At 36.2% G+C, this 15,560-nt stretch overlaps 1 protein-coding gene across 1 annotated transcript in view; it reads left to right on the top strand.

Annotated features, from left to right (window-relative positions):
* The window catches only part of LOC107557570 (pre-B-cell leukemia transcription factor 3-like), a 51,773-nt gene extending 36,720 nt beyond the window's left edge, over positions 1-15,053 (top strand). The window contains exons 3-9 of the mRNA XM_016241044.1: positions 335-576; positions 1,985-2,175; positions 9,623-9,834; positions 11,306-11,383; positions 11,923-12,032; positions 13,098-13,187; positions 14,611-15,053. Of these exons, the coding sequence (XP_016096530.1) occupies positions 335-576; positions 1,985-2,175; positions 9,623-9,834; positions 11,306-11,383; positions 11,923-12,032; positions 13,098-13,187; positions 14,611-14,703 (1,016 nt within the window). The 3' untranslated portion in view covers positions 14,704-15,053. The remainder of the gene's footprint in view (positions 1-334; positions 577-1,984; positions 2,176-9,622; positions 9,835-11,305; positions 11,384-11,922; positions 12,033-13,097; positions 13,188-14,610) is intronic.
* Positions 15,054-15,560: the final 507 nt, after the last annotated feature.

The raw sequence follows: 15,560 nt of genomic DNA, 5'->3' as shown, positions 1-15,560 counted from the left end.
GTGTGTGTGTATGTATGTATATATATATATATATATATATATATATATATATATATATATATATATATATATATATATAATTGAATTAAATTATAAAGTATATATTATAAATGAAAATTATATATACTGTAGATAGATACATACTGTACATACACGTGTGTGTGTGTGTGTGTGTGTGTGTGTGTGTGTGTACATACTGTATAAATGTACCTGAACTCTTCTGAACCTGTTTAAGAGAAGACGCACCTGAAAATGACCAAATATAAAGATGTAGTTCTTGTCTATTGCATATTTTTATATTTAAATTGCCTATTTTCCGTATGTGTTGTGGCAGGTCTCAGTATCCGTGGCAGTCAGGATGAAGATCCTCCGGACCCTCAGCTCATGCGTCTGGATAACATGCTGCTGGCAGAGGGCGTGTCCGGACCAGAGAAGAGGGGCGGGGCAGCGGCGGTTGCTACGGCAACAGCAGCAGTGGGAGTGGGAGCTGATAACTCCATCGAGCACTCAGACTACAGAGCCAAACTCAGCCAGATCAGACAGATCTACCACACCGAGCTGGAGAAATATGAGCAGGTCTGTACAGCAGTGCACAACCTTACATTAATCAGGAACATACAGCTGTATCAGAAAAATGAGTTTCACTAAAATCAATCAGACATCCTGGTACTGCTTGTTTGAAAAGTAGCTTCTTATTGGAAAAATTACACTACATATCTGAACTACTAGGGAAAATGTAGATAGTTACTTCTTTCATGTATTGAAAACATAACACACATAATGAGTAGTGTTATTTTAGTATTATTCATCTACAATTATAGGTTATAATTTATATTTTTAATAGGCTTTTATTTTTATATTTTCAATTTAGTTTAATTTGTAGTAACTTGATGTGCTTTTGTCTTTTTTCATGTCTCATCTTCATTTAAAGTTTTTCATCTAATATTTTTTATTTTATTTCAGATTTATTTCAAATAGCAAAAATGCTATAGTTAATAGTTTTCTTAATGTTAATAGTTTTAGTTAATTTTTTAGTAATTTTGTTACATTTTTAACTAAGTTACTTATTTTGTGTACTGAAAACACACGTAAATACGCATATTGAGTAGTGTTATTTTAGTATTATTTATATACTATTATAATTTTTATTTTACTTTGAATAACATTTATTTTTATATGTTCAGTTTTGTTTGATTTTTAGTATTTTTTTGTTTTTGTTTTTGTAATTTTTCTCTTTTTTTAATATTATATTTAGGTTTAATAATAATAATGGTCCCACTTTATATTAAGTGGCCTTAATTACTATGTGCTTACATGTAAATTAATAATTTGGTACAATGCACTTATTGTGTACATACAAGTTTTTACATTGTACTTATATTTTTAAAATACCTGCATGTAATTACATCTGTAATTACATTTATAATTACACTGTAGACCCATCCCTTACACCTTAACCCACCCTTAAACCTACCCAGACCACCAAACCTGTCCCTAACCTTACCCGTATCCCACCTCAATAGCAGCAAAAGTGTTTTGCAATAGAATATGAACACAATAAGTACATTGTACTTATTTTTTGATGTAAGTACATAGTAGTTAAGGCCACTTAATATAAAGTGGGACCATAATAATAATATTTTTTTATATAGTAACTTTGAAGACCTCAAGATCGCTTTACAAGAAGTAGAAAAATATCACACAGCAAGACAATTTATACAAAACAATACAAAACATACATAACTTTACAGAACATTTCTTTTATCTATTTCTTTTATTTCCAGATAATAATTTTAGTGATTCAATTTAAACGTTTCAGTTAGCTGCCAAGGCAGCATTTCTCATTTTCATTCAAGATTTTTCATTGAATATTTCCATTTTATTTTATTTCAGCTTAATTTCAGTTAACAAAAATGTTTTCATAGTTTTAGTTTTAGTTGATGTCTTTGCATTATCAGTTATGAGTAATTTGATTGGTTCACAGGCGTGTAATGAGTTCACTACCCATGTGATGAACCTGTTGAGGGAACAGTCTCGCACGCGACCCATCTCACCCAAAGAGATCGAGCGCATGGTGAACATCATCCACCGCAAATTCAGCACCATCCAGATGCAGCTCAAGCAGAGCACCTGCGAGGCCGTCATGATCCTCAGGTCTCGCTTTCTCGACGCCAGGTCAGAAACTGTGTGAAACACATTTACAGTCATGCATTTGGCAGACAATTGTATCCAAAACATCTTGCATAAAATGTATTGCCTGCATCTTGCCGGTATATATGTTTAGAAAAGGTGTGTTTTTGTGGTTTTGACAAGCTATTAATATTTTGAATTAGCTTTTATTTTAATATTTAAATTTTTTGTCATTTTGTTATATGCTTTTGATAGTTTTCTGCTTTTTTATATTACAATTTAGGTGTAATTTATTTTTATTTAAGTTTTAGTTTTAGTTTTATTTATTAATTTTTTATCCAACCCATCTTGCATAACCTTTAATCCATGCACTTTGCCAGTATATGCGTTTCCTTACATGAATGAGGTGCAATCTATAATACACTTCGTTCAAATAGGTTGTGTTTTTCTAGTATTACTTATATATTACTAGAATGTACATTTCCTGAAGAAAATGTGAGTGGTGCATGCAGTGGCAAAACTCAGCACTTAGTTGCTAGGGTGTTGCTAAGGTGTTCTGGGTGGTTGCTAGGATGTTGCTAGGTGATTTGCTAGGGTGTTATGAGTTGTTGCAAGGTGGTTGCTGGAGTGTTCTGGGTGGTTGCTATTGTGTTGCTACGCGGTTGCTAGGGTATCCTGGGTGGTAGTTAGGTTGTTGCTTCGCAGTTGCCAAGGTGTTCTGGGTGGTTGCTAAGGCATTGCTAGGTGGTTGCTAAGGTGTTCTGGATGGTTGTTTGGGTGTTGCTAGGCGGTTTCTATGGTGTTCTGGGTGGTTGCTATGGTGTTGCTAGGCAGTTGCTAGGATATCCAGAGTGGTTGCTAGGCAGTTGCTATGGTAGCATGAGTGGTTGCTTGGTGGTTGCTTGGGTGTTCTGGTGGTTGCTAGGGCTTTGCTAGGGTGTTCTAGGTGGTTGCTTTCGTGTTGCTAGGTGGTTGATAGTTGTCACAGATTGTTACTATGGAGTTATGTAGAGTTCTTAGCCTGATTTAGCACTTAGCTAATCACTATTAGCATGCAGCTATTCACTGCTAGCATGTGTAGCATGCATGATGGAAGTCCTGTTTGCTAGCATGCGTCAAAAGAGCAAAACCCCCATAACACTTCTATCCAAAGATATCCCTTTTGATCTGATTAAATGGAAGTCTATGGGGTGGTTGCTAGGCTGCTGTAAGTGGTTGCTAGGGTGTGGCTATGAAGTTCATAGGGTATTACTTATTGGTTACTTGAAAAGATAAGTCAAATGTACATATCTAGTTTTTATTACCGTAATATTCTGAATTAGCCAATGTTTTACATTTTCAGTTTAGTTTAATTTTTAGTAATTTTGTTATATGCTTTGTCAGTTTTCGTTTTTATATTATTATTTAGGTTTAATTTACTTTTTTCAGTTGTAGGTTTTTTTTTTTCCAAATCATCTTGCACAACATTTGATGCATGCATTTTGCCAGTATATGTTTCATTATGTGAATTAGGTGCAATCTAGACCTAATTTAAATAGAAAAGATGTTACTTTAGTATTATTGATATATGCTTTTATATGCTTTTGTCAGTTTTCTGTTTTTATATTATTATTTAGGTTTAAAAAAAAATTTCTTAACATCTTGCATAACATTTAATGCATGCATTTTGCCCGTAATGTATATGTGTTTGCTTATGTGAATAAGGTGAAATCTATATAATACACCTCATTTACACAGATAAGCATAGTTCTGTCAGGACCACTATCGTCAAAGATGATTGACAATTAGCATACAGTTTGGATTGGCGGTATGGTTCTGTTCTGGGCAAGAACTCCCTGCGCCTCCATGCAGCCTAGCATGGATGAGACCGGGGAGAGCAGCAATAACCCCCCAGGGGAAACAGAACAGAACTAACATAAATGTATTGCAGATATTGTTAAAGTTCAATCATTTTATGTACACATTTTAGAATTAGTCTGATTCAAGGAGAATCAGAAGGCTGAATCCTGACTGACAGAGGAGGAGCTGGGGATGGAGGAGGGTAATTAGCTATTGAGCAATGCGAAAACTGCTGATACTACTGCGGGACCTTATATATGAATGCTTAGATAGGTGTCATATTCCCATAGGTTGATGGGGATCAGCTGAAGGTCAGCTGATGCGAGCTTGACTAACGTGACCTGCCAGAACTAACGCTACGCTTGATATTTAGCATAGATAAGGCTTGGATTAAAGGTGGTTAGTGAATAAGCCCCAGGTATCTGCTCTAAAATACAAAGCTCAAAACTGTTTAGTGAATTCAAACATCATTTTGTCCCAAAGAGACTATCCTACTAATAATACACTGCAAATAGCTTTAGATAATGAAGCATTTTTTTAATAAAAAATAGTTGTTATTTATTGTGTGTCCGTGTTTTTACACAAGTAGGTATTTTTGCGAGTGTGGGTTTGTTTCTGATTGTATTGGATGTGCTGAGAGTGAGGCGTGTGTGAACGTGTGGGTGATGTGGTAATATTTTAAGGTTTTATGAGTGTTTTGCTTAAACTGGCAGAAGGATAAATTGAGTGGGATTGGGAAATTTGCCAATTACTGCCGGTTGGCTTGCAAGGGCACGAGTTACTTAAATCAAAGAGTAAATTCTGCATAAATCTGCTCATCAGAAACTTATTCAACTGGAATGCAAATGAAGCAAACAGTGATTGGTGGGCTCAGTGATGACATCATAACGAGAGAGAGTGAGAGATTGGCTGCTAAAGTCAGATTTAATCTAGTCTCACTGTTTTAAGCGAATAAGTTTTTATGCCACATCAGGGAATGTTTATGGGATACAACCTAATGACAGTGGCTGACGTATAACTGCCAATAATATATACATGCAATAATTTATACTTTAAGTATTGTGGTATAGTTATGGCATCTACCAGCAGGGAATCGTTGGATCATGCTAATCAGCTAAAAACAATTTGCTGTTTTCTTACTTAGCAATTTTGTCTTGTTTTCCATTACAAGTATTGAAACATTTTTAACCTTCACATTGTGTTTTGGTCATTTTGAGCCAGAAAGAATTTTCTTTTTCCTGAAAATGCTAGTTAATGTTTGTTATCACATTGAACTAAAACTTCCTAACTTTGCCCACACAGTGTTTAACAACTAACTGGATAATTTTTGGTAATTTTTGGGGACTTTTTTCCCCCTACATTGTTACACTTCTGTTGTTCCTGGTCAGAAATGACCAGCCTACAAAAAAACTGCTTATAAATTTAACTTATAACTTTTGCTATATTTTTACCAAATATTGGATTCAATCTTTTTATCAGCTTGTTTCCCCCCAACCTACTTTTTCTAACTTGTCCTAGATAGTTTGTCTGATATTCACCAAAATTGGCTCAGATCATCTTCAAACCATGCTGGCAATAAGTATTCAAAAGCTTTTTGATTGACCGCACAAATTAATTCCACTAAAAACTTGCCCGTACTGTAAATCGGACATGAAGCTATATCTTTCCAACACTTTGTTGTATTCATACCAAACTTGCGGTGTGTTCCAAATGGGATATATCGCCCTCCGAAGGGTACTTCGGAGTGAAAACAATCATGGCCGCCATATTGAAGGGTCGTTCCAAACCGAAGTGCTCAAAACTGGCCACTTCAAAGGGCCCTTCGGAATGAAGGATTTCGAAGGGTACAACTTATGGACACTTCGGGCTCCCATGATCCTTTGCGCAGATTCTTTGCATGATGACGGCGCCTCCGTGTGAGCACGTGATGATGACACAGAAGGGCAAAGAAACAGTTGTTTGGTCCCCTACACCCTTCAAACCTTCAAAGCTCTCACTCCGGAGGGTAAACCCTTTGAAGGGATTAGGGCATAGGGATGAGCCCTTCCGAATGGAACACAGGGTTGTTGTGTGTTATGATAACCATAGTCTCAGCCTCAGACGTCATGCCCACGGACCGTTGGCTAAACGTCTGATGCATATGGGACACAAAAGTGGAAACACTTCAGGAGTGTCAAAGTCATCATCGAATTGGTTGAATTCTACAGGATTTCCGGGAGACGTGCGTGTCACGTTGTTTAAGGTTCCGTCTGGAAACAAAGATGCCGTGACGCCAAACCCCCTCACAAAAGAAGAAAGTCGTAGTGTTTACAACTGTGACGACGAGCGCTTATCAGGATCAACTAAACGCTGGAGTTTCAAAAGTATGTGAAATATTTAAAGTTCGCGGCATAGAGGTCAGAAATGACCAGCCTACAAAAAAACTGCTTATAAATTTAACTTATAACTTTTGCTATATTTTTACCAAATATTGGATTCAATCTTTTTATCAGCTTGTTTCCCCCCAACCTACTTTTTCTAACTTGTCCTAGATAGTTTGTCTGATATTCACCAAAATTGGCTCAGATCATCTTCAAACCATGCTGGCAATAAGTATTCAAAAGCTTTTTGATTGACCGCACAAATTAATTCCACTAAAAACTTGCCCGTACTGTAAATCGGACATGAAGCTATATCTTTCCAACACTTTGTTGTATTCATACCAAACTTGCGGTGTGTTCCAAATGGGATATATCGCCCTCCGAAGGGTACTTCGGAGTGAAAACAATCATGGCCGCCATATTGAAGGGTCGTTCCAAACCGAAGTGCTCAAAACTGGCCACTTCAAAGGGCCCTTCGGAATGAAGGATTTCGAAGGGTACAACTTATGGACACTTCGGGCTCCCATGATCCTTTGCGCAGATTCTTTGCATGATGACGGCGCCTCCGTGTGAGCACGTGATGATGACACAGAAGGGCAAAGAAACAGTTGTTTGGTCCCCTACACCCTTCAAACCTTCAAAGCTCTCACTCCGGAGGGTAAACCCTTTGAAGGGATTAGGGCATAGGGATGAGCCCTTCCGAATGGAACACAGGGTTGTTGTGTGTTATGATAACCATAGTCTCAGCCTCAGACGTCATGCCCACGGACCGTTGGCTAAACGTCTGATGCATATGGGACACAAAAGTGGAAACACTTCAGGAGTGTCAAAGTCATCATCGAATTGGTTGAATTCTACAGGATTTCCGGGAGACGTGCGTGTCACGTTGTTTAAGGTTCCGTCTGGAAACAAAGATGCCGTGACGCCAAACCCCCTCACAAAAGAAGAAAGTCGTAGTGTTTACAACTGTGACGACGAGCGCTTATCAGGATCAACTAAACGCTGGAGTTTCAAAAGTATGTGAAATATTTAAAGTTCGCGGCATATAATCTTTAAAATACGTCCGAGAGTTTTACACTCTGGTCTGTTGTTGTGGCAACATTTCCACGCCCCGAAATGTGACGCTGAACGAAACGAACTGTGATTGGTTGGTTGACATGTTGGTCAAACGGCCTCATGGGCGGGCCTTGGCCAATGAAAGCTGCCATGGGTTCCAGACCTTCAGCCATCAGTCTGAAGGTCTGGCTATGCGAGACTAGGATAACCATGACCTGAGGTTACTTGCACCGTTTCGGCGCAGCACCACCTTGTGGCCAGGAGATATGAAAAACGGCTATTTTTGCTTATAACTTCTTAATGGTTTGGCCAAAAATCACAAAACTCTTTAGGTGCAGCATGCCGAGTTGAACGATACCCAATTTTCCCATGTCAGCAATTTTGGCTGTCAACCATTTTGAATTTTGTCATAAAATGCTATATTTTATGAAAACATCTGTGTATCGTTACGAAACTCGGTATGTGTCTTCGGCACCATGCCCTGATGGTACTCAAAAGTTATAATGAAATTTCCAAAAAGGCTAACTTTTCAGTATATTAGCCTAGGAAACTCTCAATATATTATTTGGGTCATGCCGAGAACATAGATATCAATTTTGCCATAGTCAGCCGAACTTCTTGTCCGCCATTTTGATTTAAGTTGATAACCTACTTTTTCGAACTCCTCCTAGACCATTGGTCCGATTTTCACCAAATTTGACTCAGATAATCTTTAGACTATGCCGACAAAGAGTTATCAAAAGCTTTTTGATACACCTGACCGTTTTTGAATAACGCATCAATGAAATTGTTGGCATGATGCCAAGCTGATTCTGAGGCTGCAACTCTGCAATACTTTGCCATATTGACACCAAACTTTTTGTGTGTCAATGTCCCTTCACACTGAGCACACCATAACAATTTGATAATGATGCCACCTATTGGTCAAAAGTGATAAACCAGAAAATCGTATTACTAGCGATTATATTTATGATTTTTCAGCTATTTTGACTAAAATCATCCTAAAAGCTTTAATTTGTCATTGTTGCAGTTGGACTGATGCTCCATGCCATGCTTAGTTCCTAATTTTGCCTTTGTTTTGCTTGGCCCATTAACTGCTGCTTGCATATACTATTTCATATACTGTTGTAGTTTTTATTAATATTTTATATTAGCTTATTTTTTTATATTTTTAGTTTAGTTTATGTTTAGTAATTTAGTAATCAGTTTAGTGATTATGTTATATGCTTTTGTCAGTTTCCGTTTTTAATGTTACTATTAATTTTTTTCTTATGTCTTTGTTAAATCTTAGGTGTTCCCAGTAAAAATGACCAGCCTACAAAAATGCTTATACATTTCTCATTATGCTACATTATCAACAAATATTGGAGTCAATCTTTTTATCAACTTGTTTTCTTTCAATTAACACAGGTTTTGCATTTCTTTTTTTTGGAACTGAATGATTGAAGAGCTCACTGATCTGAACGTATGCACCTCAATTTTTGAGTGAGCACTGGCAAAATTTTTTCCACTCAAAAAAGTAGGTGCATAAGCTCAGATTAAGGAGGCATATGATGAATCAGCTCCAAAAAGAAATGCTAAATCAATGCTAATTGAAAGAAAACATTTCAAATATTTTTAAGAAATCAAATATTTTGTGATAATATAGTGTAATGGGAAATTTACAAGCAATTTTTAAAAGGCCATTTTTGACCAGGAATACCAAATGACTGTAGGTAAAGGATTTTCAGCACATCACAAGGGTTAAAGCAAGATACATTTCTGCACCAACCAGAAAGATACATTTCTGCAGATTGCTTTGGATAAAAGCATCTGCTAAATGATTAAATGTAAATGTAAATGTACAATTACTTGAGAAATGAAGCGAGTTTGTGCTTAAAACAAGAAAAGGAAAATATGCCAGTGGGGTTAGAACTTAATTCAAAGAGAAAACAAGAATATCTTTCTGACCCTATTGGCAGATGTCTTTTCTTGTTTCAGCCGTAAAATCACTTAATTTTGATACATTATTCAGAAGCCAAGACTTAATATTTTATGTCATTTTACTTCTCAAGTAAATATCGCTTTAATTTAAGAATGTACTGAAAAACAAGAGAAAAATACTGAGGAAGAAAGGCATTTTTTGCAGTGATGTTGCTAGCAGAAATACACACTTCAGCTTTAATAACTTTTAATATTATATAAAGATATTGAAACGGTTGAGGATCTAACAATACTAATGATTCCTCTTTCTCCAGGAGAAAAAGGCGCAACTTCAGCAAGCAGGCGACAGAGATTCTGAACGAGTATTTCTACTCTCACCTCAGTAACCCGTATCCCAGCGAAGAGGCCAAAGAGGAGCTGGCCAAAAAGTGTACCATCACTTTGTCACAGGTCAGTCTGTCCTCCTGTAGTCCAGATCTCGGACGATACTGCGCACACGAGCCTTCAGCTGTCAAACAAGAAGATTGTATTCACAATCTGAGCAAAATAACTAACAAATTTGTTAGAGGCGGTCTGTGACACTGTGAAGGTGCAGAACATTTGGCTCAAAATAGTGATGAAGCACAGCAATGCTGCCCAGTAACATCTCAACACGAGTGTGAAGTGATTTAGACCGCAACAGTGAGTACCCAGTTTTCTGCCGCATGGATCCTGGAAGTATTTTCCCATTGAGATTTCAGAAAGTTTCTCAATAAAGTTCAAATAGAGTTTAGTAGATGGCTCACAACATCACAACATTTGTTTTGCAAAACCGTGTGTGAAAATCGAATGACAAAAGGTCTATTTTTGTGTACAAATGTGCAAAAATTTACTTTTTATAGGAATTAAAGAGCTACTACAACCGTAAAGAATTGCAAACAATTTAGTCGGTTCAGTTGGTTGTTAACACAACTAGTCTTCATCCTCCAATGCTACAATTTCCCATATTAACTAACATTAAGTAGGTGGCTAGGTAGTCTGAGCCCCAGTCCGCACACCTTTGAGCAAGTAAACTATATAGATATATATGTGCAGAATTGTATATTAGACTCTGAATACTGAACAAATTAGTAATCATTACTTTTAGTCAGGTAGAAATCCAAATCATAAAGTCTATTTCTGCTCATTTTCAGATAAATCCACCCCTAAATGAGACACAAACAAAATGAACTGTAGTTGCATGAGAGAGTATAATATTATATACTTATATAATATTTTTTATTTTTATATTTTGTTTAATGTTTAGTCATTTGATATGTGCTTTTGTCATTTTTATGATTTTTTTATAATCTAAATATTTTTCATTTATTTTTATTTATATTTAGTTTTATTATATTTATTTATATTTAGTTTTTAATTTGATATTTTCAGTTTTTATTAGAATTTTAGTTAAAGTTTTAGTTATTTAATATGTGCTTGTCATTTTGATTTTTAAAATTCTAAATATTTAAATTTATTTTTACTTAAGATTTTGTTTGAATTAGCCATAACACATATACACAATTTTGAAATGTGCTTTTGTCTTTTTTATTAGTTAGTTTTTTTATTTCAGTTAGTAATTTTAGTACTTTAACTTAAACACGTTTCATTTTCACTTAGTTTAAATTATTTATGCATAACATTTAATTTATATTAGTTTTATATAAGTTGATTCATATTTTATTTCAGAATTATTTTAATTAACAAAAATGATGTTTTTTATTGTTGTTGTTTTTTTAAATAAAAACAACACCGCTAGTAACTAGCTAACGTTACCTAGAAAAACTACAAACAGGACCCACCTTACAGCAATTACCGTTTCCACAGTAACAGCGGCTTCAGGATTGTGGGTAATGTAGTAACTAGCCCCGGTCGCCCTTATGTTGCAGATAGAGTTGTTCTAGTGCAATTATTGGGTCTTGAACATGCGTTTTTGAAATAAGTAATTAAAGAGTTTAGTTCTGTCATTTTCTCTACAGGCTTTCAGATGAAAGATGAAGACTTTCACTTGGATGCGGCAGAAGATAAAAATAATCTGTTAAACAACATGTTCACGGGTATGTTACAGTGTTTAGTGCTTTAGTGTCATTTGAGATACTATTATAGTTTTATTTTTTTTCTGTTTGCATTTTGTCATTTTGATGTTTTTGTCATTTTTATTAGTTTTTTGATGTCTATATAGTTTATATAATTTTTTTTTAAATTTCAATTGTTGTAGTACATCAAGTTAAATTAAATTAATATTTATTCATTCATTCACTATAATACTATAATAGCCCTGGACTTGCAGACACTTCCTGTGATGATTTGTTATAAAATTACAGTGAACTTCCTCTGTCTGTGTTCTGTTCTTCCCATTCAACACTCCCTCACTGTTCAACTTTGTGTGTTTATGTACATGCATATACATTGGCTCAAAAAAAAACATCTGGAAAATTATTTTAACATGCATGTCATGCTTAAAAACGTCAAAATTCCTTATATCACAGGTAAAATGATCAAACCAAGTGGCATCTGCAAACAAATAATGCTAGAGCTTTTCTCAGAACTAGCGTTCACAGACTCACAGTTCCTCTTTCTCTCCGTCTCTCTGTAGGTTCTTCGGGTTCGTATAGTTTGCCGGGTTCAGGAGACATTTTTATGAGCATGTCCGGCCTGAATGGATCCTACCAGCCAACCCAGGTCCCCAACACAGGACAGACACAGGTATCACACACACCAACATAGATACAATATATACTGTATACAACACATATAAACAACAATAAAATAATTTACGGCACACTGTAAAAAATGATTGTGATTTTAACAGTAAAAGACTGTAAAAATGCTACAGTAAAAACCTGTTGACTGGTTAACAGTAAGTTTCCATACTATACATTTAATGTAATTTTACAGTAAAATACTGTTATACATACGGTTTTTGGAAGTGAAAAAGAAAAAGTAATTGTATAATTTACAGTGACAAACTGTAAATTGACACTCCCAGAATTCCCTGCATGACACTTCATATTTGATGTTTTTTTGTTGAAATAACATGTTTCTTCTTAGTTTTTTCTTATCAGTTGTGTACATTAGGGTTTAATCTTACATCTAATGTTGTTAAATTAATGTTTATTGCATTATTTCAGTATCGTGTGTGTCACCATGATGGTGTTTAGTGTTTGTGTGAATGACACTGTGCACCTTCTATATATAAGTATTGCCCTCCTCAGCTCGTAGAAAAGCTGTTTGTGATGAGCTTTGGTTCATCACGTGACTTTCTCATCACCACCAGTTTTTGGTGGTTATCAGTGCATTACAATGGTTCAAAACAGATATTAACACTTCAATATGTTGGTTTATTAACATTACATCAGTTAATGAAATACGGTATTTTATTGTGAATTTAAGTTAAGTCTGTAAAACCTAAAATGTTGCTACCATATTTTTACGGTGAAGTTCTGGCAACCACAGCTGCCGGTATTTTACCATAAATCTCACAGATTTTTTCTACAGCGCACAATATAACTTGAATGTTTTTGAAAGTAGTCTGCTCACCAAGGCTGCATTTATTTTTTATCAAAAATAAATTAAAAATTGTGAAATTATTACAATTCTTGTGAACATTTTTCTTGTGAATATATTGTCAAATGTAATGTATTCCTGTCATGCAAAGCTGAATTACTGCTGTAGGTTAAATGTGAAATATTTGCTGTTTCCTTTTGGTTTTAATGGTGTACAGTGGTTCATGACTCTCTTACGCTGAATCTCCAGTCTTTCTCTCTGCAGGGAGACTCCATACGTCACGCCATCGGTCAGTCGTTGGGTTACAATGACGGTCTGCAGGGAAACCCGCTTTACAGCCCACATGGCTTGAACGTGAGTATGACAGAGAAACAAATCAAAACATTTTAGCCAGAATTGCAGATGAGAATGCTTGGATGCTTTCAACTAAATTCTGACTCGAAACAGACTCAAATCCTCAACAAAAGCTCTAGTGTAAAAGTGCATTTGAGACCGAATATTACTGACACACATATGCAATATACACACACACATGCCGTCTCATGTGGTGGGAAGGAATAATCTCTTCGCAGCAGGTCTCCTGGAGTCATTCAGACAGACGTCGAATGATCAAACCGTCGCTCCACGAGCCGACAAAGACGACAGCTGAGATTAAGTCTGGGAGAGGTGATGCCGCTTCTGTGAAAAGGCAGACGTATGGATTCATATTAATATTCACACATGCACACGGGGCTGTTTGCTGGAATAGAGAGCAAACGCGTTCCATTTCCATTTTCTGAAATGCATCTAATAACACAACGACATGCACGGCTCTTGGCAGTATATCTGCCTTCTTATTGAACTACACTCTCTCTCTTTCTCTCTCTCTCTGAGAGAATTGTCGATCTGGAGTCACAGCGTTAAAGGTTCATTTATCTATTGAGGCAGCTATGTCGACTCTCTAATACTGTATACCGGTGTACATTCCTGAGGTGTTATACTGTATATTGTTCAGGTGGAATATGACCTGGCGGAAAAAGCTGTTCTTGTGTCTGGCTGTTTTGGCACTCAGTGCTCTGTAGCACTGGCCAGAAGGCAACAGTTCAAAGAAGAAGTGTGCTGGGTGTGAGGGGTCCAGGGTGATTTTACCAGCCCTTTTCCTCACTCTGGAGGTGTAAAGTTCTTGGAGGTTAGGCAGGGGGGCACCAATAATCTTCTCAGCAGTCCTGACTGTCCGTTGTAGTCTCTTGATGTCTGATTTGGTGGCTGAGCCAAACCAAACAGTTATAGATGAACACAGGACAGACTCAATGATGGCCTAGCAGAACTGTGTTTAAACTGTTTCCCAGTTTAAGCTGGTTTTAAGTTTAAGCTGACAAGTGTCCAAAAAGCTTCTAAAACCATATGAATGGACCAGCCTAACCAGACCAGGCTGGTTTAAGATGGATTTTGTTTCAGCGTGGCAACCAACAGTTAAGATAAAATAGATACAAACAGAGCAAAAAATTAATTAATTAATTAATCAAATCTGTCACTAAACACGGCATCACAATATGGTAAGGGGCGTAACATTTCCGTCACACGCTTGAGGTATTCGACCAATCACAACTCACTGGATAGCTGGCCAATCAGTGGATAGCTGGCCAATTTAAGCTGGATTTTGTTTCATCAGTTTAGTTAAAAAGGATACAAACAAAGCATCTTATCTGATCCTACCCTTAAAAATTAATACCGGCTACTGTTTCCATTCTGACTTTAATTGAACGTGTCAAATGGTCTTTTCCGTGTCTGTTTTCAGGGTAACGGTGGCTGGCATGATGCTGTCACTCCGTCTTCTGTGACATCTCCTATAGAGGGAGCAAACAGCGTTCACTCGGATACCTCTAACTGACCAGGCCTGCCGTCTGAAGTCCCTTAACTAACCCGCAGGACAACCAACACCACCCAACAAAATCTCAGACAAGACTCAGAGAGATGAGCGCGATATTGGAACAGACTCTTACTCTTACTTTGACCAAAAGAGCACCACTTTGCAAAAATGAACTGATAGGATTGACGGTACCAGTTTTCTTTCCAAAACTGGTGATACCTCAATAAACATGCCCAACATGTACGATTGTGGAAACAAGGGATGCTTTTGTCATAATCTCTGTGAACATCTTTGAATACGTTTCAAAATATATCATGATTTAAATTTACTTGTAACACTGTCTTATTGCACAGTACAGTATGTTCGTTCTTAAAGCCGATTTTTCTCGTACAGATCAACAACATTGATTTTTAAATTGTATATTTAACGATTTAACTTGAGCATTAATGTTACTCATCCTAAATATCACTTACATTTTGGTTTTACTAAGACTTTAACAAATTATGACATATGACATCAACATTGCAGCTATGCATATTCAGATTCATATTTAGCTGTAGGGTTCCAGAAGTAAAATGCCACTGATAATCTCCATAAAATTTTTTATTTTTGGCAATAATGTACAAACTGTTGATGTGTACTGTATGAAGTGATTTTATATACTTTTGTGAAACCTATTAGTTTGTTTCAGGTCCAGATTTGCTTAGAAATCCAATGTCTATGGAGAAACAGAGTGACAAATATTTACATAATTTATCAAATTATTTTATAACACCTCCTACTAAGAATTGCTGTTAACAGGGAGATAATGCAAACAAAAATTTAATTTGATAATGGCATATAAACCATTATACATAATCAGCACACACACTGTATCT

This window comes from Sinocyclocheilus grahami, unplaced genomic scaffold (assembly GCF_001515645.1).
Source record: "Sinocyclocheilus grahami isolate Dianchi unplaced genomic scaffold, SAMN03320097.WGS_v1.1 scaffold609.1, whole genome shotgun sequence".
In the NCBI taxonomy this organism is placed as follows: domain Eukaryota; kingdom Metazoa; phylum Chordata; class Actinopteri; order Cypriniformes; family Cyprinidae; genus Sinocyclocheilus; species Sinocyclocheilus grahami.
This window is presented reverse-complemented; position numbering and strand designations above follow the sequence as displayed.